This window comes from Anolis carolinensis, chromosome 1 (genome assembly GCF_035594765.1).
Source record: "Anolis carolinensis isolate JA03-04 chromosome 1, rAnoCar3.1.pri, whole genome shotgun sequence".
NCBI classification, from domain to species: domain Eukaryota; kingdom Metazoa; phylum Chordata; class Lepidosauria; order Squamata; family Dactyloidae; genus Anolis; species Anolis carolinensis.
This window is the reverse complement of record NC_085841.1, coordinates 107,971,001-107,995,424: the sequence shown is the minus strand read 5'-3', so window position 1 is coordinate 107,995,424 and position 24,424 is coordinate 107,971,001. Positions and strand designations below refer to the sequence as shown.

The window sequence follows — 24,424 nt, the reverse complement described above, 5'->3', positions numbered from 1 at the left end:
GAAAGATACTGGCTATTGGTGAAGTTGTAATAAAACACAGAGACACAAATCCAGGCTCATCACATTTACAGCAAAATAGGAATTAAAATATTGTTTAAAAATGTCTCCTTTGAGGAAAAGAGATATGTGTGGAGAATACTGATCTTATCTTTGAACTACTCTTGCAATTCTTTGGATAATACTATGTAACAAAAATTGAAAAAAAAATCTGTTCCTGCCTTGAAAGTGTTATTCCTGTTTAAGTGTGCAGTACTTACTTTGAAAGTAACTTCAAAGTAAGCTTCTTACTTAAGAAACTTCATTTTTGTGGCTGCCACAATCTATTGAATTGGTTGAGACTCAATAGATATTCACTGAAAAACCATAGCAAAATGTGCTGCTGGAAGTTCTGCAAAAACAAAGTTTTTGCAGTTCAATAAACCTTTTCCATGTTTTTTGTGATAGAATGAATTAGGAAATGGCATTTATAACCCGGGAACAAAAATCATATTACATAGCGTAATTGGTAGAAGAAGATGGGTTAAATTCTACTGTTAAATGGTTACAAATTATCCTGGGTTTCCAGTTAGTTTGATTTCCTGTCCTTTTTTGGCAGGGGGAATAGCGACCTTAGAAAAATGAACAGTCAACCACAGACTGAAGAGAAACGTAGCTGCTTAGTTTCCACACAAAAAATCAATTTATTTAAAGTTTAAAGAGTGTAACAGCCATCTGAACCAGTACAACCATCTGGTGTCTTTTGTAAATGACAGCATTTAAAACTTTTAATCACAATCATTACATTTCTGAATATGTCCAGAATTCCTTACCCTTCTGGGTAAACATGGCCAACTCCAAAATATATCTAAGATGCATTCTAAAACAGCTGCCTCAAAATAAAACCTCTCTCGATTATATAGAACATCCAAAATGCAGAAAAAATGACTTTTGGACTACCACTCCCAGAATCTCCCAGATAGCATTGCCATTCATTATGAGCACAAATTATGAAAGGTTAATTCGAAAAAGGCATTTATCCAAACCCAGAAATGAATAGAGGTAACCAACTCACTGAATAGGAAATCATAATATCAAAAGAAATTCTGGATGTATGGATAGAAAATACTGAAACATGGGCTTATCTACACTGACCACTTAGGTCAGTTCAGAACCAGTTTGGTAGAAACTGGTGTCTTGAGGATGATTAGATTGCCATTTCTGGAACAGGTTCAAGGCCAGGGTGCTTATTTATTTTCTCAATTCAGTTCTTTTCATAACTCCTTAAATAGTTCCATCTTAAATTTCACTGTGTTGCTGAGAGCAATGGTTTTAGCTTATCTTTTCCAAACTTGCACAATCTGCAAGTTTAATGAGTATGCCATCTCCTTCTTCATCCACTCATTAATGATGATGTTAAATGTTACAAGACCAAACTTGAATGTGCAAACACTGCTGGGTACTTATTTTGCATCTTATCTTCATCCAATTATTGACACACTTCAAGTGTTTAGTCATTCAACCAATTACATACCTTTCTTATCATGCCTATTTTTCTGAGCTCAGTTCAAGAACCATTTGGAAGACATATCAGCTGAGTTTCCTAATTAAGATAATTAGATTAGTTTGGTATGAACTATACTTAGTACTTACTACTATGTTCAGCTCATGGAGTTAGAATCATCGAATCATAGAGTTGGAAGGGGCTTTATGGGACATTGAGTCCAGTCTTTTGCTAGAGCAGGAGCTCTGGGTAAAGGATACTCAACAGGCAGCTGTCCAGCCTCTTTTTGAGAAAAAAAGAGGCTGGTCCAGAGAAGAAGACCCCCATCACTTCTCTAGGCAATATATTCTATTGACAAACTACTCTCCCTGTCAAGAAGCTCCTTCTAACCTGCAGTCAAGATCTACTCCTCCCTAACTTTGAACTATTAGATCTGTCCCTGGGTGCACTGGGGTAGTTGAGAACAGGAGTAGGCAATTACAATTATGTTTCTTCCTTCCTTAAATAATGTGAAAATAATATTGGGAAAAGTCATTTACAACTTTGACAAATGTGCTGGTACAATATTGCCATCCAGTTCTTCACTAAAGAAAGGCAAAATTTCTCATCTTCACTTTGAATAGTAAGGTATTTAAAGAATTTGAAGTGTATTTCTGCAAGTTTGAAGAAAAATGTCACAACATTTGATATTAATAGTTGAGATGATTTTCAAAATATGCATTTAATTCCAATTCATGTTATTTACCCAAGTATTTGAAATTGAATTGCCTGTTTGAAAGGTTTCCAATTTACCTTCCAATTAAAATGCACTATTAGGGGGAGATTTTTGTCATTGTTTTGTGCCTTCAAGACTTATGGCAACACTAAGGCGACTATATCACAGGATTTTGTTGGCAAGACAGAAGGAATTTGCCTTTGCCCTCCTCTGAGGTTGAGAGAATGTAACATATCCAAGGTCAACCAGTGGGTTTCCATATTTCAGCAAGGATTCAAACCTTTAAACCAATAATGTGCTGATACTTAAAGTACTATACCATGCTGGCTCTCACTTTTTTTCTTCACCTATGAACAAAACCTATGTAACATATACTCCAAACTTTCACCAATTTTTCCTCCTCTGCTCCCACAAAAATAGTCTACACTCCTGTTGAAGATTAGTGTTCAAACTAATCAATATTTTCTTTTCCAAAAATCAGGAAGCTGTACTTCACTTTGGAATATATTCTTTAGTTTGGTTTTCCTCACCTTGGTCTCCTTCAAATGGCTCACAGTCTCTACTAGATCCTCTTTACTAGACAGAAACAAACTGAAAATATTTGGCCCACCTGAAACTACCAATATTCTAGAGTAAATGCTATCCTTGATTGATGCCAATAATCTATTTTGAGACTATCCACTGAACAACGGAACAATACAAAGGACTACTATCTAAACAAAAGGTTTAATATTACTGCGCTCCCTTTAACATGTTCCTAGAAGTTATCTTGTTTAGCTTGTCCCATCTATCAAAGAGGTGGGAAAGAAGCTGGCTCAGGATTGAGTGATAGATGACAGAATAATCAAGATTTTTCATCTTCCATAATTGGTGGCACAGTTTGTTTACCTCAGCCATCTGTGCATGTTTAATAAATGTTAATCACTTTACATATCCACTTTGGAGAAATATACCTTCTAAAAGAAGGCAAAAACTCAGATGTTTCTCTAGAATCCATAGGCTTGTTGTTTATACATAACCATGTGCACACTGAAATCTTACTCTTCCCCCTCTAAAGATACTTAATAAAAAGTCAAACTACCATGAAGAAAATGAACTTAATAGAAAAAGTAAGTTGCTATCTTTTTAAGCAGAGAGAAAATGGAATTAGCCTTGCCTCCCATGTCGTATGTCAACAAAATCTCCATTTCCAAGTGCTTTCCTTACAGAGGTACTGTAATATGAGAAAACCGACCCATGTATTTTATATTCTGTTATATATTTGACTTACTTCAAGTAATCTTTATTCAATATTAAGAAATTGATCAAACCTCAAGTGCAATTAGGCAGTCTGTGTTTCTAATCTAAGAAACAACATTTTTGTGAACGTAGCCTATAAAAGCAGAAAATGCTGTTATGTATTTATTTGAAGACTCTTATCATTCACTTTTTTTTCCTGCTGAGACACAGGCTTTTTATAGAAAGGGAAAGGAAACTGGTTTTCTAAGTAATGCACCTTTTGGATAAAATAGGCTTTTTTGATTTTTTAAAAAGCAGGTTTTCTTCTTGAGAACAGAGTTCCGGATAATATAGATGCCCCATTAGCAGAAATGCAACAGAGTAACACACACGGATATGTTTAATTCTACTGCACTGTTAGGGTGCAACATGTTTTGTGAAGAAGTTGTGTATGTTCTTCCAAAGGTTCTGTGTGTGAACTTCACATTGCAAACCTTGCTTTTAAAAAAGGGGTAACCTTGGAAGCAGCCTCCCATGAGGCATTAGTTCGAAGCTGAAATTGGAAAAGTACCCAAACACTTCAATGTGCAATGGAGGTCTTTGGATCCCAGCCCAGACATAATGAACACTGTACTTGTAGGATATTTGATAGACTGATGCTTTCTTTGCTTCCAGTATTCAATACAATCTTTCTTCAAAGAGGAGCCCAACTTCCTACAAGATGCAGTTATATTTTCTTATTAGTCTTAAAAATAACCCCAGTACAGTAACAATTTGAGTGCCATGTTATTTGATAGTCCTCATGATAAAAAAACACTAGTCAGAATTTCTAAATAAATGTAATTCATTATTGGATAGGTTTTGCTTGCCTAATTTCTATGCAGAGGGTAATCTAGTTGATCTGGGATGTAAACAAAGACAGTTGCAACATAAGCCAAAACATGTTTTCTTTAGTGATATTTTAATACCCATATCTTCTTATATATAGATTTTCAAATTTGTAGGCACATGTTGTAATGTTATTTAAAGTTAGAGGTGTTCTTTGTACTTTTTTTAAAGGCAAACAATTTAATTCATTTATGAGCTACATAAACCAAGGGCTATTTTTAAAAATTAAAAAATTGAAAATATTAAACAGTACAAAAGAGCATTCTTCTGCTTTGGGTATGTAGAAATATAGTTCTTAATTACACTAAACATATCTTGTAAAAGGTAAAATAATTACTCTACTAGAAAGTTTATGGTAACTCTTTTGACAGCAAAGTACAATGATCATATGTAAATAATTTGGGGACTGGTTCATAAGGATACAATTTTATCCCTGCAGGCAAAATACCTGAAAAACCAGGTATGGAAAATAATTTGCATGAACTGCATGGTATATAAAACTGGTGGCCATTACCATGATTCTGCTACATTCAGCAACAATCATGATCACAAAATTACTGCAGGTGTTTCTATACACTTCCTTGATAACAGTTAACTATTCTGTAATTTAGCTACACATGATCACATATCCACAACTCTGATCTCACTGGGGAGGGGACAGACAGGGACATTTGACCTGCTAAATAGCACAGGGTGAGCTTGTGTGTCCTTCTAAGCATTCTCTGTGTGATCACATCACAATCTCTTTTTTAAAAGGTAACCTTGGAAGCAGCCTCACATCGCATGAATGAGAGTTTGAAGCAGAAATTGGAAACATCCCCAAACACTTGAATGCACAATGGAGGTCTTTGGATAACCCCTTTACCCAGAATTCCAAAATTCACAATAACTCAAAAGCTGAATTTGTCCCCATAGGTGACTGAGGCTGTGTCTACACTGGCCCAGTAAATCTAGGGCCATTCTGGAGAAAAAATGCTTTGGACTGGGAAGAAGTGGTAGTCACACACATTCTGCTGAGCCTGCTGCAGTGACAGGTTGGAGACTAAATGGTCCAGCCAGGTCAAGACTGCCTCCACTCCACTGGACTATTATCTCATCTTTCATGTTATCATTCTGGTGCCTTGTACCTGTGATGTCTCAGGCATCTTTGGCCCCTGATCCCGCAGCCATTGCTGATCAAACTGAAGAGGATTTGGGTTTTTTCCCACCTCAGCAAAATTCAATCCCTTTCCAGATGTCTCCTGTTGACATTGCCAAGCCAGAGCCAATTAGGAATGCCCTTGAGATGTTGCCGGCTCTTCCCGGATCTCCAGAGAGTTTAGAGTTTGATAGAAGGGCTACTTTCCAAACAGATCGCTCTCGAAGACAAAGTTTAAGGAGAAGTGTGAGATTAGCAGAGCGAGGCGATTGTGGCTAAGCCAGTTCTCTTGGGAAGAATTGGGGAGGCAGGCATCTGGCGCCTCGTTGTTAGCAGCTCGTTTCTCTTGGGAAGATTTGGGGAGTCACGCACCTGCTTTAGGGGAGCTCTTGGACTTCAATAAAAGTTCTGTGCAGAGAATCTCTGTCGCGGTGTCAGCTGAACTTCTGATTGAAGAATACATTGTCTCTTGATCCTGAACTTCCAACCGCCTGCTGGCGCGCTTACTCTCGAGTAGACCAGGCGTTGTGTCTTGTCCCTTGCCAAGTTTGGACTGCGTTTCAGATCCATCAGCCTTGAAACCTTGTTCTGGACTATTACTTCAAGTACTTTCCTGCGGAACTTTGCTCCTTTCCCAACTCAAACTTCCATCAAGTTTGAGTGTGTTTCGGTTATTGGATTTTGGACTTTGGACTCTAATATTGGGCATAAGACTTTCATTCTTTGGACTAATTTTGATCTTTTCTAAAAGGTCAACTGCTTGACTATCTATTCTGCTTATTTTTCTTTGAAACTTTTATTGCTTTAATAAAGATATTAGATTGTTTTTTGGCCTCCGTGTTGGTTCCCAGTGTTCGCGCTGCCTAAGAGTGTTACAGTACCGACATCAGCAGAGGTATCTGGTTTCACCACTTTCTGATTTCTTCACCTTCTTCCTGGGCACCCCATGCCTGCAATAGCCAAGAGCTTACATGAAACTCTGGGGTCAGCTCAGATCTGGGCACAATCCATCCCCTTTCCCCTGCAATGATGAACACAGGGAAAAGGTGATGGCAACAATTCCCAATGTAGACAAGGAACTGTTCAAAATCAACCCTCAACTAGCTGTCCACACTGCCATGAAGTTGTGAAATACACCACTTTCACACAAATTCTGGAACACACTCCATTTTTTATTAAAGTGGGGCAATGCTGGAATAATCCACCAGAAGTGGGGAAAAGTTGTGAAAACCATTTAAGATGAGTCTATGCTTAATACTCACACTGATGAATCTTGAGATAGTGACATCTTCTGATGGTTTGCTGTATACAAACTTTGTTTCATGCACAAAATTATTAAAACTATTGTATTTAAAATTACTTTCAGGCTACATATTTAAGAAATGCATTTCCTATTGACATTTCGATGCCCTTTCCAAGACAGCTTATTATGTACATATATAGCAAATATAGATATTCCAAAAAAAAAATTAAATCCAAAATCCAAAACACTTCTAGTCCAAACCATTTCAGATCAGGGATACTCAAACTGTACTATGTTATTTCCAAGTCCCCTGAAAGAAACGCAGAATGCAAGAACCACTGCATCTTATTCTGAATTCTTAACAGGCTTCAAGGCCCTTCAAAATAGAATGCTAACCATTCTGTTTTTGGAATGCTGTATTAACACAGACATTTTAGTGAGTGCTCAGTAACCTTGCAGGACTACAGTTACGTAAGAACACTTTTGAGAAGAGAGCTCTCTGAAAAGCAAAATGCCCAGCCAGGTTCCTACGAAAAACATGGAAGGAAAAGGGCAATCACTGTTCATCTTCTTGTTTTATTTTTTGTTAGAATTTTCCTCCCATGGTGAGCAATTGGAGATGAATAGTTTAGAACAGTTCCAGTATGGTCTGAAAGTTGTGCTTTTGGGGTGTAGCCAAGACGCTTTGGATCTAGAGCATCCTCCTTTGATATGAAAGTAGTTAGGGGCACAGATCTTTTTGTAGGGGATGTAAATAATCTATGTCGTCTTGGATAAGAGGAACCAACGTATTCTATGGTCTTGTCTTTTTTTTAAAAAAAATAACTTTATATAAAATGTTTTAAAAGTTACATTAAAAGTCAAAAAAGTAATCAAGAAAAGAAATTGAGAGTCTAAAAACAAGAAATGCCATGAAAGGAAATGTAGATGACCTCTGATCTATCCTGGCCAAAGAAAGCTTCATCTTCTAGGCCTTCCAATGTTTAAATTAATTTTTATTGAGAGATTTCCCAGCAACTCCATACATTTCTTATAACAACAAAGATTCTCATTTCTCAATACCATAAAACACATGTAAGACAACAAGGGTATCTGAGGGAAAGGGGTGAGGGGGAAAATGAAGTATCAATACACAAGTTAAAAAGAAAAAAAAAGAAAAAAAAGGGGGGATTGAAAAATAACAACAACAACAACAAAAGAAAAAAAACCAACAGCCACAACGCAAAAACAACCACCCAAAAAAAAAAGAATTCCAATGTTGACTCCTTTCTTGAACGCACCCCATTTCAAATTCTTCAAAAGTAAAAACTGGCAAGTTCCTCCCTTTCTCACACAAAAAGTGAACAAAAGGTTTCCAGTCTCTCTAAAAAAAACCCCTCCAATGTCCAATTTTTTTAAGTAAAAAGGTTAATAGGTCAGGTCCATCCTTTTTATAATCCAATCATATGTTGTTGGTGCTTCTGAATTCTTCCATTTCTGCAAGTAGAGCAATCTAGCTGCTGTGATCATATATTGCAACAGTCTATCATGGTCATATCAGGCCAAATAGAAAAGCCTTATATTTCCCAAAAAACTTTCTGGATCACCTTATGCATTTGAATCCAGTATTTCTTGGCATGTTTAAATGTCCACCACATTTGGTAGAAAGTCTATGGTCTTGTTCCCAAAGAACAGAGGACCGCATTATTAAGTTATAAACATGATGGCACCTTAGTTTTAAAAATATTTTGAAGCACTCCTTTGAGATGTGGAATTCTTTGTTCAGTGCTGTGTAAAACAAACATAACCAGTGACAGAAAGAAGTTATTGCCTGCTTTTCTACCAGATAAGAAGCAATGCCAATAAAATATCGGTCCAATAAAGAGAAGTTGCCCATGTTAAAGACTTATTGAAATCTAAGGGACACAACTACTTAGATATCCCAGGTAAATCTATACTCACCAATTCCAATATTTGGATTCCACAAAGATTTTTTCAGAAAGAGTAAAGCTTTGAATTCAACCCAAAGACTGAGAATTATTCCTCTAAAGTAATCAAAATATCAATTATGTGCTTGCTGGGTATGCCTACCATGTATGCAGAATCTAACAACATGATCACCAATAAAAGGTACTAGTTTAGAATAATAGAAAATTCAGTAAACAGTTACACCTTCTAAAGAAATGTAAGAAATAGCAATGTTGGAATTTATAAAAAAAATCATTAGCTTTCTCTTCCCAAGATTTAAAAAACAGATAATAAGAACATGAGTCTGGAGTTAGTTTTTTAATTTATTCTTGAAACAACATAAAAGAAAAAGCATTTGGTTCACAGATATTATCTTTAAGTTTTATCTTAGTAATATTTAGAATTGTAAATATGAAAATCCACAATCCAAAATATCTACAGAAATAACTTCATGGTGGTTCATCTGAAAAACAGATATGTATGAAGTAGCACTGAGAGTGATGGGTAATATTTTCAGTTTGCTTTGAGATCGGTGTGAACTTTCAAGATCTCACAATTTTTCCTACATCATCATTGGCTACTTACTATTCATTCTATGCTTAATTTGCCAGGAAGTAAGAGATGTGCAGAGAAAAGTACATTTGTCGGTTTGGCCTTCTGTTCGGTAGCAAATTACAGATCAAATTGTCATTGCTACTACCACCAAAATATGTGTTTTGGGTTTGGATTCCTTTGTACAATGTACCTTTAAGATGGCACACTTAACAACAATTAGTTTATCAGAAATAAATATTAAAAGGCAACCCCTTTTCAACAAATGGCAGTTTTTAACTATCAATCTACTGCTAGAATAAATGCATTTCATACTTAACTTGCTTTTCAGACATTTGAGGTCCACCTATGACCAAAACATGTTTGCCTCTTAAAGGGGAATATCTAAATTTTAAATTGAATTTTCTCTTCTATTTGTCAGTGTTACCAATTTATTTTAACTTTACTATCCTAGTACTCTTAAATGCTCATTAATGGGCATTTAAATATATGCCACTTTACATTAGCAGAATTCTTTCCATTTCAAACATAGAGGTCCATTTGCCATTACAGTAAGTAGAATAATGGTCCATCCAAATTTAAATCTTTCATTTCCCATTTAACCTTCACATTAAAAAGAGTTAACCTTTTCTCCATTATTCACAGGAAAAAAATCTTTGAAAAAAAGTCATCACACATTCACAGGAAAGAAGATTGTCAAATCAGTTCCATATAGCACCATATGAACTGAGTCATTGAGTGAAGCTCTTCTTGATGAGCACATTAGGAAAGTTGGCATTCAGTTCTAGGACAACTCTATTATCAATTTGTGAACAGAAGGACACGTCAAGTAAGGAAAGCTCTTTACAACTCTCCAGCAATTTTCTTAAAGAAGCAGGGCTCACCATTCTTGTGCCTAGAAAGGAAGAGAAGGAAAGAGCAATTCAAAAATTAAGCTTGGGAGGAAACTGAATACATGTAACTATGAGAGAAGAAGTGGCAGGAAAGGCTGCAATGTTAATATTCAGTAAGAAGATTTAATTCTAATTGAGCTTTCTATTTTTTTGTATTTCATTTTATTTATATCTGATCTTTCTTGCAATACTGGGACTGAAGATGGCCCACAACATGATTAGAAAAACAGGCAGAACTACATCCACAACAAGTCATTTTATTAAAATACAATTAAAGAGATTATCCTATTAGCACAACCAAATTAAAAGCAATTTTAAAATCTAATTGATCATAGAAATAAAACACCCCAATCTAACCAACAATATAAATTAAATTCTCTCCAACATCTAAAAGTAAACCCACAAGTCAGTGTAATATATGGAATTTGGAAGGCCAAGATTCAAATCTCTTTTCAATACTGATGTTCACTGTATTGCCTGGGGCAAGCCATGCTTTCACTCTACTTCATTGTTAACATGAAAAAGGGGTACTTTAATCTCTCAAAGAGAGAATTAAACTTGAGCTTTCACACTAAAATTAAACTTGAACAATCACATTATAATCATTATCTCTATACTAACTATCCTTCTCTTATTATCACCTCTTCTTTGTCAGCCTGGAAAACCAGCTCTATGGGCTCTTGAGTCCTATCAACAAAGTGAACCCGTCACAAATTATTTAAATACATGTGTATTTATCTTTCAAACATCAGACAAATCATTCGTAAACATCTATCTATATATGAAATATATTATTGTATAATAAAAAACCGCTATTTACTTAAAATTAGCCTGAATCCATTGTTGATTTTTCCTTCCTCTTTGCCCTCCATTCCTCAACTTGTAAGAAAGTTATTTATCCTCTTCCTCTAATTTAAGTGTTGTACAGGTTAAACCAGTGATGGCCAACCTATGACACGCGTGTCAGCACTGACACGCCTAGCCATTTTTGTTGACATGCTGCCGCATGCAGATTGATTGGATGACTAATGTCTTTTGTGGCCAAATTTGGTGTGATTTGGTCCAGTGGTTTTATAATAATAATAATAATAATAATAATAATAATAATAATAATAATAATAATAATAATAAACTTTATATACCGCCCTATCTCCCAGATGGGACTCAGGGTTTCCAATCATAAAAACAACACAAACATTACATAACAAACATAATAACACATTATTAAGCAAAGTAAAAATACAATTATAGAAATAAACTAGCTGTGCCCGGCCACGCGTTGCTGTGGCGAAGTCTGGTGGTATGGGAAATAAAGTATTGAGGAATAGGTGGTAGTTAAGGTAAAGGGTAAAGGTTTTCCCCTGATGTTAAGTCCAGTCATGTCTGACTCTGGGGGTTGGTGTTCATCTCCATTTCTAAGTCAAAGAGCCGGCGTTGTCTGTAGACATCTCCAAGGTATTGTGGAATGACTGCATGGAGCGGCAGCAATTGGATAAAAACAAATTAGATAATCTGTGGAAGAGGCCTAAGAGAGGCCTAAGTCTGCCTGTCCCTCGGCTGAGTTGGTTGCTAGGAGACCAAGTGGGCAGAGATTAGCCCTGTAACTGGCAGCAATTGGATAAAAACAATTATTCCTTTCCCTCTAATTAGGACTTTATTTTTCTTTTCTTTTTGTTGTATCAACCTAGAGGCGTAGATGATGGGTTGTGTTGTCAAATTTCGAGGTTGAGGGGCCTGTAGTTTTGTTGTTTTGTTGGTCGCCGTGATGCCATCACTCATTTATAAATATAGATAACACTTACATGACCTGATCAAGGGGACGGGAACCATAAACCCAATGTATTAAAATATATCATTTTAAGTTAGAGAAATCTTGTGCAATATATTCAGGCCCAGAAATCGGTGGTATTCCAATGTAATTACTGAAAAACCTACCGACACCACCAGGTCTTCAGTTCCTTATGGAAATTGGATAATGTAGGGGATTGCCTGATCTCTTTTGGCAATGCATTCCAGAGCCGGGGGGCCACTGCCGAGAAGGCTCATTCCCTCGTCCCCACCAGCCGCACTTGATACGGTGGTGGGAGCGTGAGAATTATGCACATTACATATATATATCACAGTATATATATTCATTCTATTATTATTCTATTATTATTGTAGTATATTAGTATATTATTAGTATTATATTATATTATTATTATTATTATTATTATTCATTATTCATGACTACATTGAAACTACAATAGAGAGAAATCAGCGTGGAAATTGCAAGAGGTACCATAGATTGTTGTACATGGAAATAATGGTAGTAAATAGTTTTTTTTATATTTTAAATACAGTTATATATTACAATTATATATTTTTGTTATTTAAATTATATATATTGTGAAACTATGGGTTTTTTCTCAAAGTGACACACCACCCAAGTCATGCTAGGTTTTTGGTGAATTTTGACACTCCAAGTGCAAAAGGTTGCCCATCATTGGGTTAAACCATTAAGTACCCATCTGACAGCCTTTTAAAACACGGAGACAATTAACTTTTGAAGACCTGAAAAATGTTCCTTTGGAGTCTGATGTCACAGGAGATATCTAACCATGATTATATGCCTCTAGCTCTAAATGAAAACTAGATCTCCTTATTCTGGAACTCAGTCCAGAAGGGGCCGGGCTGTGGCGCAGCTGTTGAGCAGCTGCCTTAAATCACTCTGACCATGAGGTCATGAGTTCGAGGCCAGCCCGTGGCGGGGTGAGCACCCGTCAATTAAAAATAAAAAATAGCCCCTGCTCGTTGCTGACCCAGCAACCCGAAAGATAGTTGCATCTATCAAGTAGGAGATAAGGTACCACTTATAAGTGGGGAGGCAAGATTAACTAATTTACGACCTGGAATGAGGAAGTGCCGTCAGTGTGGATGATGAAGCAGCTGCTCCCCCCTGTGGCTAGAATCGAACATCCCCTCAGAAGAAGGTTAACTTGCCTCTGCGTGTGTCTCTCAGTCTCTGTTTGATGTGTTTATGGGCATTGAATGTTTGCCCTATGTGTGTTATAATGTGATCCGCCCTGAGTCCCCTTCGGGGTGAGAAGGGCGGAATATAAATACTGTAAATAAATAAATAAGGGAAGGTATTTGGTCTGACCAAAACAGGATGAATGTGATTGTAATGGTTTCAACTCTCTTAACTATGCCTGTACATTGTTGTTGTTTATTCATTCAGTTGTTTCCGACTCTTCGTGACCTCATGGACCAGTCCACACCAGAGCTTCCTGTCGGCCATCGCCACCCCCAGTTCCTTCAAGGTCAAGCCATCTTGCCTTTGGTCGGCCTCTCTTCCTTTTTCCTTCAATTTTCCCCAGCATAATGATCTTTTCCAAGCTTTCCTGTCTTCTCATGATGTGGCCAAAATACTTCATCTTTGCCTCTAAAAACCCTCCCTCCACTGAGCAGCCGGGCATTATTTCCTGGAGTATGGACTGATTGGATCTTCTTGTGGTCCAAGGCACTCTCAGGATTTTCCTCCAGCTCCAAAGTTCAAAAGCATCTATCTTCGCTCAGCCTTCCTTATGGTCCAGCTCTCGCATCCATAGGTTACTATGGGGAATACAATTGCTTTAACTATGCAGACCTTGCAAAATCTAATTAATCTGCAGTTCTCCAAGCCAAGTCAAGTCAAATACATTAAGGGATGTCACTTCAAAAATAAGTGTAAAACATATATTAATCAGATGCTTTTTTATTTTATTTTGAGAAGGACCGTTAAAGGTAAATATATATATTTGATCTTTCTCTCTCCCGTTTGTTAGTCCCAACAAGAGTAGACCTGTTCAATTAAGTGTTAAATGACGAGTCACCATCAAATTGATTCAATTTCTCTGTTCTAGTTGGGACTAAGAATAGGATTTAGGCTATCCTCCCCCTTCCATTATATGAGATTTCAGTTCCAAACTACAGATATGTGCTCCTATTATGATACTTTGGCTAGCTATACATAGTTTTGTTCAATTTCATTATGTAGGAAAATCTGTCAGGATTTTACTGTTTAAATACTTTGATACAGCATCTTAAAGGAGTACTTATACACAACATTGCTAGTAATGGAGGTCTCTTTCAAAAGGGAAACTCTGAGGGAGTCAGGTATATAGATGCATTTCTGGAAGCAGGTACTATGTTAATCTGCTGCTTATTTCTGTGCAGAAATTGAGTAACTGCATTTTGAAACTGTCAAGGAAAGCTGATGGTTTTGACAGCCATGAAAGGGACAGTTGGAGTTTTTGGCATTCTGGGACGCTGTGGGAGGGTGTTTTTTTAAAAAAAACGTTATAACATCTAAACAGCTATATTGAACATTCTCATATCAGAAAAGAATGCATTGTTATTCTTTCCCCCCAAATCTGAATAGTTTTGCATATTTGAAAACAGAGCTTTGTATGAACTTACGACAGATTACTGGTTTTAATGCAGCAATTTGAGATAAGAACTGGTGTAGGGTGCATACAGATGGCTAAACCCACCACTTTTTCAAAGCTATACTTTATGCTGCCTGGTTGTAGTCAAAATATCAAATGGAAGTTTGTTTTTCTGAACATGTTTCATGCCCTTATTTACATATGCTGCCATTTATGTGCTCACATAATGACACTTCATACGGCACCCTACAGACAAGGCTCAAAACTATCCTCTTTTCATATTTATATGTCTGTAACCAAATTACAGGCATACATACAATTTTTCTATCCCTGCCTCTTAAATGTATGGAGTAACTAAACAGATTCTCAAATTTAATTTTTATCATAGTGAAATTTTGCTATGACAATTTCATCTGTTGTTAATTTTTCATTAGCTATGCCACTAATTGAAGATATTTTAATATGTGAAATCTCTATAAAAAATGTGTTTGTTTTGAAAGGCACAGATATAGTTCAAATCAAGTCTGGTTTGGGAAAATATGAGGCCTCTAGACTCAGGGAAGTTGCCCATTCCTGTATGAAAGCTCATATTCCATCGTCTTAGAACCACTGCAATAGTACGACACTCACTGGAAAAAAACCCGATGCTGGGGAAAATTGAAGAAAGTAGATGATGAAGACTCTACAGACAACTGTGCTGCTTAAAACTGAAGACAGAAGGAATGGAAGAGGGCAGCTTTGTTTGGGAATTAACTGAATCAAGGAAGTGACACTCCTGAATTTGCAGAAACTGTGAAGGACTGTTAATACAAGGGTCTTCCTGAAGTCTCCGATTCATAGATTACCATTAGATGACTTGATAGCACATAAAAACATAGAAGAAACAGAACAATGAAGAGCATTAAATCTACCATAGAACCAATAACACTATTTGTCCAACAAACTATAGTCCTTCTCACAAAGAAAGGTCTTGATTAGCATACAGAAACCTTAAGGGAGGTCAATCATAAGCAGTTTAAAAAAAATTGCAAAACAGTGTTCTTTTAGAATTCTAAAGATCAAAAGTAGAAAAATTCCTCAGGCTTCCGTTCTAAACACAGTAAACGTTACCATAGGGTAAACAAGAGCTCTGGGGAAAAGAACGTTAGCAAGAGAGCATATTCAAAACTTTCCATCCATAAATACAACGTTTCACAGGCAAGATTTGTTCAGAGGGAGTTTGCCTCTCTGGCTAGGTATTGAGTTGTCCAAGGTCAACTAATGGGTTTCCATGGCCAAGCAGGGATTCAAACCACCACACCACTCTGGCTCTCTTACTCACTTGTTCACTCTCCCTCCTATATATATGAAGCTAATCCTCTTTTGTGAGCTATTTGGGAGCTTTGCTATGAAAATGTCATAAAAGAACATTTATTTATTTAAAGGATGGTATTATTTAAAGAGCCCTATATTTTTAGTCTACACAAGGGTCTTTCACTTTCTGGTTTTTTTTTTCATTCAAGTGCTGTGAAATTTAAATTGTTAAAGGAAATAACTTGATAGGAACTACCATATGTTATTTTTTGAAAACTCGGTATTATGAAAATGTAAGTCAAGTATTAAAAATAGCACTAAAATTTTATTGTTGATATACAGGAGGGATAGTATGTGGAAATTATACTAAACCAGTGAAGTATGTTACTATTCAGGCACTCCATTTTAGTAGAAATTTAAGACTGCTTTATGAAGAGACAACAATGTTATGAGACATGTTTGAGAGTAAATAATCAATACCAAGGTTTAGGTCCTGAAACAAGTTAATGTAAGGAAGTTTATGGGATAAATTTGTCTCTTCCTTCAGTGATGTCAGGGGTAGCTATAGTGAGAGAATAATCACAACTGCACATGATACAGCCCACCTTCAACAGTCCAAACATTAACTAGGAGCACTCCCAAACAAAAGGAAAGGCTTTTCTATTTTAACTAATCTTGGAATATATCCCCCCCCTCTCTCTATACACACACACACACACACACACACACACACACACACACACACACACACTCATACAAGCTCTTTAAAAAAAAACAACTGAAAAAATCCTTCTAACACAGTGGTTCTCAGCCTGTGGGTCCCCAAGCGTTTTGGCCTACAACTCCCAGAAATCCCAGTCAGTTTACCAGCTGCTAGGACTTCTGGGAGTAGAAAGCTAAAACACAGGTTGAGAACCACTGTTCTAACATGACAATGATGTCTGCTTTAAATCCATATGTAAAACCGACAAGCTTATCTAATCATAGCTGGTAGAATAGACAGATACTTGTTTTATTATTTTTAAGAAGAACAGGAGTAGCAATCAGAATTCCTTCCAGATGTGATTAGGTTGCAGCTCCCAGTCTTCCTCACCTCTAGCTAATCTGACTAAGGCTCATGAGAGTTCACTGCAGACCTGGGTGGCTATGTGATACCCACAGCTAACAAAGAAATGCAATGAAAATGCCCCCCTAGTATCCACTAAGGATACTAAGTAACATGGCATTCCTTATATAAAATGACAAAACCAAAGTTTGCTTTTTGGATTTTTAAAAAGGTATGCTTGCATCTAAGGATACAAAAACCATGGAAAGAGAGAGCTGATTGTATTATCATAAGAAATCAGAGAAGTCAACAGCTAAAGAACGTCAAACCAATATATCAGATCAGAAAGAATCATTAGATCGTGTTCCAACAACTCTTCCCCTCCAAAAGGTACAAGATCTTTAAGGTGTCACTGTGCTTGGGGAGCGGGGCTAGATCCAACATACCATAAACTCTTATCACTTACAGCCCATACCAGTGAATGTTGTCTGGTATGTTGGGAATATCAATCTGAGTAGATAAGATTATGGAACATGAAGAAAGATGCAAGAACATTGATGTTCACATATCAAGATGCCCATGTGATGTGTAAAGTTGCACTGATATGTTGTGCCATCTTTTCTAGCACTGGACTATCCAGAAACAGCACCTGCATCCAGTCACATCCTTCAGCTTAAGTCAACTGAGTAGCTTTTTAAAAGGCCCTTGTGTTTCTCAATATACCATACATACCTTGTGTTTCTTCATATACAGTAATGCTTTTCATTATTACTGCTTCATTTTATTCTGAGTTAAAATGCAAAATACCATGTACCTTGATTAAAACATTCCCTTTTTAATTTCTGCAAAACAATTTTTTTCTGAGGAGCAGAATGCTTCCAATTTTGAGTAACATTGAGGATAACATTTTTTTGTTTTAGGGGAAAACAGTTTCTCATACTTACTGCAGTAAAATGGAAATGTAGGTTTATTATTTTTAATAGTGTATATATATGTGTGTATGTGTGTGAAAAAGCTTAGGTGAGATCTTTTATTATATACTAGCTGTGTCCGGCCATGCATTGCTGTGGCGAAGTATGGTGGTATGGGAAATAAAGTATTGAGGAATTGGTGGTAGTTAAGGTAAAGGGTAAACGTTTTCCCCTGACATTAAGTCCAGTCGTGTCTGACTCTGGGGGTTGGTGCTCATCTCCATTTCTAAGCCGAAGAGCCGGCGTTGTCCGTAGACTCCTCCAAGGTCATGTGGGATGACTGCATGGAGCGGCGTTACCTTCCCACCAGAGCAGTACCTATTGATGCACTCACATTTGCATGTTTTCGAACTTCTGGGTTGGCAGAAGCTGGGGCTAACAGTGAGGGCTCACTCTGGTCCCACAATTCAAACCTGCGGCCTTTCAGTCCAGAAGTTCAGCAGCTCAGCGCTTTAACACGCTGCGCCATCAGGAGATATTATTGCCTAAAGGTTGTGAATATACAATATTTCTGATTGTTGTTTTTTTTGTCTGTTGGAGGCAAGTATGAATGCTGCAATTAGGGAAAATGATTAGCATGTAATGGCCTTGCAGCTTTAAAGCCTGGCTGTTTCCTCCCTGAGTGAATTTTTTGTTGGGAGGTGTTAGCTGGCCCTGATTGTTTCCTGTCTGGAATTCCCTTGTTTTCAGAGTGGTGTTCTTTGCGATATTTTATGTGCTTCTACTGTCTGTGGCCCTGAGAAAACAGAGGATTTGCCAGACTTTGTTGATGGGAATACTTTGTTGGGAGGTGTTAGCTGGCCCTGATTGTTTCCTGTGTAGAATTCCCGTTTTCAGAGTGTTGTTTTTTATTTAGTGTTCTGATTTTAGAGATTGTATTGTTCTGTTTTATTATACCACATTAATTTTTATATATTCTGATTTTAGTGTTTTTGAATACTTGGGGCCAGATTGTATTCATTTTCACGGTTGACCACAACACAATAATAATAAATAATAATAATAATAATAATAATAATAATAGTAATGATAGTAATAATAATGACTTTGGTAATACACAGTGCTTCACTCCCTTCTCAGCTTCCTTTCTGGAAGAATCCTTTCTTGGGAGATGTTAGCTGACCCTGATTATTTCCTTTGTGGAATTTCCAATTTCCCTGCTTTCAGAGTGTTGCTCTTTATTTACTGTCCTGGTTTTAGAGATTATATTGTTCTGCATTATTCTATCCCAGTAATTATTTCATATTAAAGTAGAATCTCACTTATCCAACATTCACTTATACAATGTTCTGGATTATCCAACGCAGTATGCCTTTTCGTAATCAATGTTTTTGTAGTCAGTGTTTTAAATTCATTGTGATATTTTAGTGGTAAATTTGTAAATACAGTACAGTAGAGTCTCACTTATCCAACATAAACGGGCTGGCAGAATGTTGGATAAACGAATATGTTGGATAATAAGGAGGCATTAAGGAAAAGCCTATTAAACATCAAATTAGGTTATGATTTTACAAATGAAGCACCAAAACATCATGTTAGACAACAAATTTGGCAGAAAAAGTAGTTCAATATGCAGTAATGCTATGTAGTAATTACTATATTTATGAATTTAGCACCAAAATATCACAATATATTGAAAACATTGACTATAAAAATGCGTTGGATAATCCAGAACATTGGATAAGCGAGTGTTGGATAAGTGAGACTCTATTACTACATAGCATTACTGCGCATGGAACTACTTTTTCTGTCAAATTTGTTGTATAATATGATGTTTTGGTGCTTAATTTGTATAACGATTACCTAATTTGACGTTTAATTGGCTTTTCCTGAATCCCTTCTTATTATCCAACATATTCACTTATCCTGCCTGCCTGTTTATGTTGGATAAGTGAGACTCTACTGTATATTGATAATCTTATATTATCTGCTTAGAACTGGATTATATGAGGCCCCTTCTTCACAGCTGTATAAAATGCACACTGAAGTGGATTATATGGTAGTGTGGAGTCAAGATAATCCAGTGCAAAGCAGATAATATAAGATTATAAATGGGTTATATAGCTGTGTGGAAGGGCCTTGAGTCTACACTGCCATATAATCCAGTGCAATTTAAATAATCTGTGGAAGAGGTCTGAGGCCTAGGTCTGCCTGTCCCCTGGGCTGAGTTGGTTGCTAGGAGACCAAGTGGGCAGAGTTTAGCCTTGTAACTCGCAGCAATTGGATAAAAACAATTATTCCTTTCCCTCTAATTAGGACTTTATTTTTCTTTTCTTTTTGTTGTATCAACCTAGAGGCGTGGATGACGGGTTGTGTTGTCAAATTTCGAGGTTGTGGGGCCTGTAGTTTTGTTGTTTTGTTGGTCACCGTGATGCCATCACTCATTTATATATATAGAAGACTATGGAAAATATATCACAGCAGTCTCCCTTTAATATACTCTGTCATACACTATAAAATATCAAATAACATTTGGAAACTACCCTGTTTCACTGAAAATAAGACATCCCCAGAAAATAAGACCTAGTAGAGATTTTGCTGAATTGCTAAATATAAGGCCTCCCCTGAAAGTAAGACCTAGAAAAGTTTTTGTTTGGAAGCATGCAGGATCGGTAAATGTACATACCATAGATTGTTGTACATGGAAATAAAGGTAGTAACAAGAAATAATAATAATAATAACTTTATTCTTGTATCCCACCTCCATCTCCCAGAAGGGACTCAGGGCAGCTTACACAGGGACAAGCCCAACAACAACATAAATTTACACACGAACAGAAATTTAAAATAGTTATTAACATCTTGGGAAACCTTTACCTTTTAATTTAAAAACAGTATAGCAATAAAATATAATATAGAAATTCTTGAAAGGATTCACAGTTTGGCTATGCTGGTTTGTGATGATAACTACTGTACAGTAGATAATACATTTTCATTTTTTAAAAATTCAACCATAAATGTGAATTCTTCTTTGTGGAAAAATAAGACATCCCCTGAAAATAAGACCTAGCGCATTTTTGGGAGCAAAAATTAATATAAGACACTGTCTTATTTTCGGGGAAACAGGGTAGCAATTGCAGCTGTCAATTTCCATAAAATATTTTCAAAATGAGGATTTTTTAAGAAATTGCTGGAAAAGGGAAGTAATTAGACAAACAAGAAGCCTCATTGACAATTTTATAAATCCAGAAGAAATTTAATTTTCCACACCATAGAATTATATAAATCTTGAAAAAAACTGAAGTGGAGTTGATTTTAGCTCCACATCCCACTATTTTTTGAACCGATGAAATTGTTCACATATAAACTGCATTTACATGTGAAAATGCTACCAGGAAAGATTAGGAGATATATGAATCCAGTATTTATTCTTCAGAACATGCCTTATTATATACAACATATTCTTTTAACTTTTGCAACTGATTATTGCTGCTGCTGTTGCTCTTATTGTGTGCTTTCAAGCCATTTCCAGCGTATGGTGACTCAATGGTTGCATTTTCTTGACAAGACTGTGTCCAGAGGAGGTTGCCTTTTCCTTCCTCTGAGAATTTGTGCCTTGTCCATGTCACATAGTGAGTTTTCTTGGCCAAAGAGATATCTAATCCCCAGCTGTAGTCCAACGCTCAAATCCAGGGGTCCCCAGACTTTTTAAACAGGGGGCCAGTTCAAAATCCCTCAGACCCCTGGAGAGCCGGACTATAGTTGGCCACCCAGCAAGAAAAAGAAGAAGAAGAAGAAGAAGAAGAAGAAGAAGAAGAAGAAGAAGAAGAAGGGAAGAAGGGTTGGAAGAGACCCCTTGGGTCATTTAGCCCAACCCCCTTCTGCCTTTGTGCACCAAAAACACAAGCAAAGCACCCCTGACAGATGGCCTCCCAGCCTCAATGTTAATATTAATATTAATATAAATAAATAAATAAATAAATAAATAATGTGGGTTGGAAGTGACCACTTGGACCATTTAGTCCAACCCCCTTTGTGCCGTTGGGGCCGGATAAATGGCTTTGATGGGCCTCATGTGGTCCGCGGGCTGTAGACTGAGGACCCCTGCTCAAACCACTACATCACACTGACTCTCCATTGTATTTAGACTAATCTGTAATATGCATGAACTGTTTCGTGGACTGATCTGACACAGATACAACCGACTATTTTACAGAAAATTCAAATATTCTTGGATTTACTTACCCAAAATATCAAGCTGGCGGAGACTAGTACAATTTGCAGCAAGTTCCTCTATGTCTGAATCACATACCGATCTGTTGGCTGTCAAAAAAAGCTTTTGCAAGTTTGGAAGTTTGCTTGCTAGTTTCGCAAAGCAGCCAGTGCTGCTCTGGAGTGTCGGGCACCAGCCAAGATCAAGCTCCTCTAGTAGGGGACAGCCAGTAGCTAGTTCGGCTATTCCATTTTCAGTAATGTTTTTACATCGCCATAAATCCAGTGTTCGAAGTTTTTTGCACTTAGCTCCCATCATGCTTGCAACTGTGTCATAGTCTTCAATCTGTGAAGAAAAACCTTTTTGAGTATATTGTTATTTATAGTCTGAATCATATTTAAGCACTCATCTATACACTTTGGCCAATGCAACTAAAAGTTTTTATCCATGGACCACTGCCAGTCCACAATTCATTTGCTGTAATAATAATAATAATAATTCACTATTATAATTGTATATTTATATTACATGCAGTATAGTTGTATAATATAATATATTGTATGTATATATACTTGTAAACTGCACCAAGTCTCCTTCGGGGTGAGAAGGGCAGGATATAAATGTCGCTAATAAATAAATAAATAAATAAATGTGACCCACTGGTGACAACACAACAGTAAACTGCATTGTAGACTAAGTTTATTTGGATTGTGACTGGCAACATGTCTGCTACAACTTCACGCCTTTCATTTTGCCTTCTGAACAATATGCTATCATTAAAACTATAAATGGGATGAAGTATCCATAATGTTTCACCTACCCCAGGTTGAAAACAGTCAAGAAGTGGCTAGATCTTTGATATATAAGTAGATGAATTAAATATTTTAGGATAAAATATTATTTTACAAAATTAGAAGAAATCAACAAATACTGTATTTTGTACTTCACCAGATAATCAACACCGAAAACAGATTGACTACATCCTTTGCAGTCAAAGGTGGCAGACATCCATCCAGTCGGTGAAAACAAGACCTGGAGCTGACTGTAGTTCAGATCACGAACTTCTTATCGCACAATTTAGAACCAGATTGAAGAGATTAGGGAAAACACACAGACCAGTTAGATATGATCTCACAAATATTCTTAGTGAATATGCAATGGAGATGAAGAATAGATTTCAGGGACTAGATTTAATAGAGTCCCAGAAGAACTACGGACAGAAGTTCGCAACATTGTTCAGGAGGTGGCAACAAAATATATTCCAAAAAAAAAGAAATCAAAGAAGGCAAGATAGTTCTTTGCTGAAACACTGGAAGTAGCCCATGAAAGAAGGAAAACAAAAGGAAACAGTGATGGGAGAGATATGCCCAATTAAATGAACAATTCCAGAGGTTAGCCAGAAGAGATAAGGAACTATTTTTAAACAAACTATGCATGGAAGTGGAAGAAAACAATAGAATAGGAAGGACAAGAGACCTCTTCCAAAAAAATAGAAACATCAGAGGTAAATTTCAGGCAAAAATGGGAATGATCAAAAACAAAGATGGCAAGGATCTAACAGAAGCTGAAGAGATCAAGAAAAGGTGGCGAGACTATACAGAAGATCTGTATAGGAAAGATAATGTTGAGGATAGCTTTGACTGTGTGGTGAGTGAATTAGAACCAGACATCCTGAGAAGTGAGGTTGAATGGGCCTTAAGAAGCATTACTAATAACAAGGCAGCAGGAGGCGACGGGATCCCAGCTGAACTATTTAAAATCTTTAAAGATGATGCTGTCAAAACACAAGAATGGCCATCAGATTGGAAAAAAAACAATTTATATTCCCATACCAAAAAGGGAAATGCTAAAGAATGCTCAAACTTTCGTACAGTGGAACTTATTTCATATGCCAGTAAGGTAATGCTCAAGATCTTCCAAGGTAAACTCCAGCAATACATGGAGTGAGAGTTGCCAGATGTACAAGATGGGTTTAGAAAAGGCAGAGGAACCAGAGACCAAATTCCAAGAAAGCCATGTGAATCCCCAAGCAGGTACAGAGAAATAGCACATAACAGAATCGCATTTGAGGTAGGCTTCATTTATACTAAATGAGGGGGAAAGTGAAGTTGCACTCAATTTCTGTTGATGGACATGGAAACTAGTTAGCCAATGTGTGCACAGCTGGCCTTGATATCCTTTAATCTGAATAAAGCTCTGATAATCTAATTGTCAAAGCCACATCAAATGGTAGGACATCTCAAAAATTATAATAACAATAATGATAAAATAAAATCTGGATGGAACATGATGGAACATCATAAGCACATGTAAAAACTACCACATAATCTCCAGGAAGCTATACTTAAACGTAATCACATTCTACTGTTTTTGTGATCCAGATCTAAAACAAATTTTTCTTTCATTTTAATTTCTTCTGTGGTTATATGTTTCACACAAGTTGTCTTATTTATATAATAATATTCCACCTTTTTCCTAG

The 24,424-nt window shown here is 36.6% G+C and overlaps 2 protein-coding genes across 7 annotated transcripts in view; one reads left to right on the top strand and one right to left on the bottom strand.

The window, feature by feature from the left end:
• pou3f2 (POU class 3 homeobox 2) overlaps positions 1–6,989 on the top strand; it is a 34,900-nt gene extending 27,911 nt beyond the window's left edge. Inside the window, exon 2 of the mRNA XM_062980495.1 lies at positions 5,058–6,989. Within this exon, the coding sequence (XP_062836565.1) occupies positions 5,058–5,132 (75 nt within the window). The 3' untranslated portion in view covers positions 5,133–6,989. The remainder of the gene's footprint in view (positions 1–5,057) is intronic.
• A 1,950-nt stretch (positions 6,990–8,939) lies between these two features.
• Positions 8,940–24,424, bottom strand: part of fbxl4 (F-box and leucine rich repeat protein 4) — a 57,493-nt gene continuing 42,008 nt past the window's right edge. For all 6 annotated transcript variants that reach the window (XM_008119145.3, XM_062980463.1, XM_062980465.1 and 3 more), the window contains 2 exons: positions 21,978–22,290; positions 8,940–10,076 (listed from right to left, as the gene is read on the bottom strand). In XM_008119145.3, the coding sequence (XP_008117352.1) occupies positions 9,913–10,076; positions 21,978–22,290 (477 nt within the window). In that variant the 3' untranslated portion in view covers positions 8,940–9,912. The remainder of the gene's footprint in view (positions 10,077–21,977; positions 22,291–24,424) is intronic.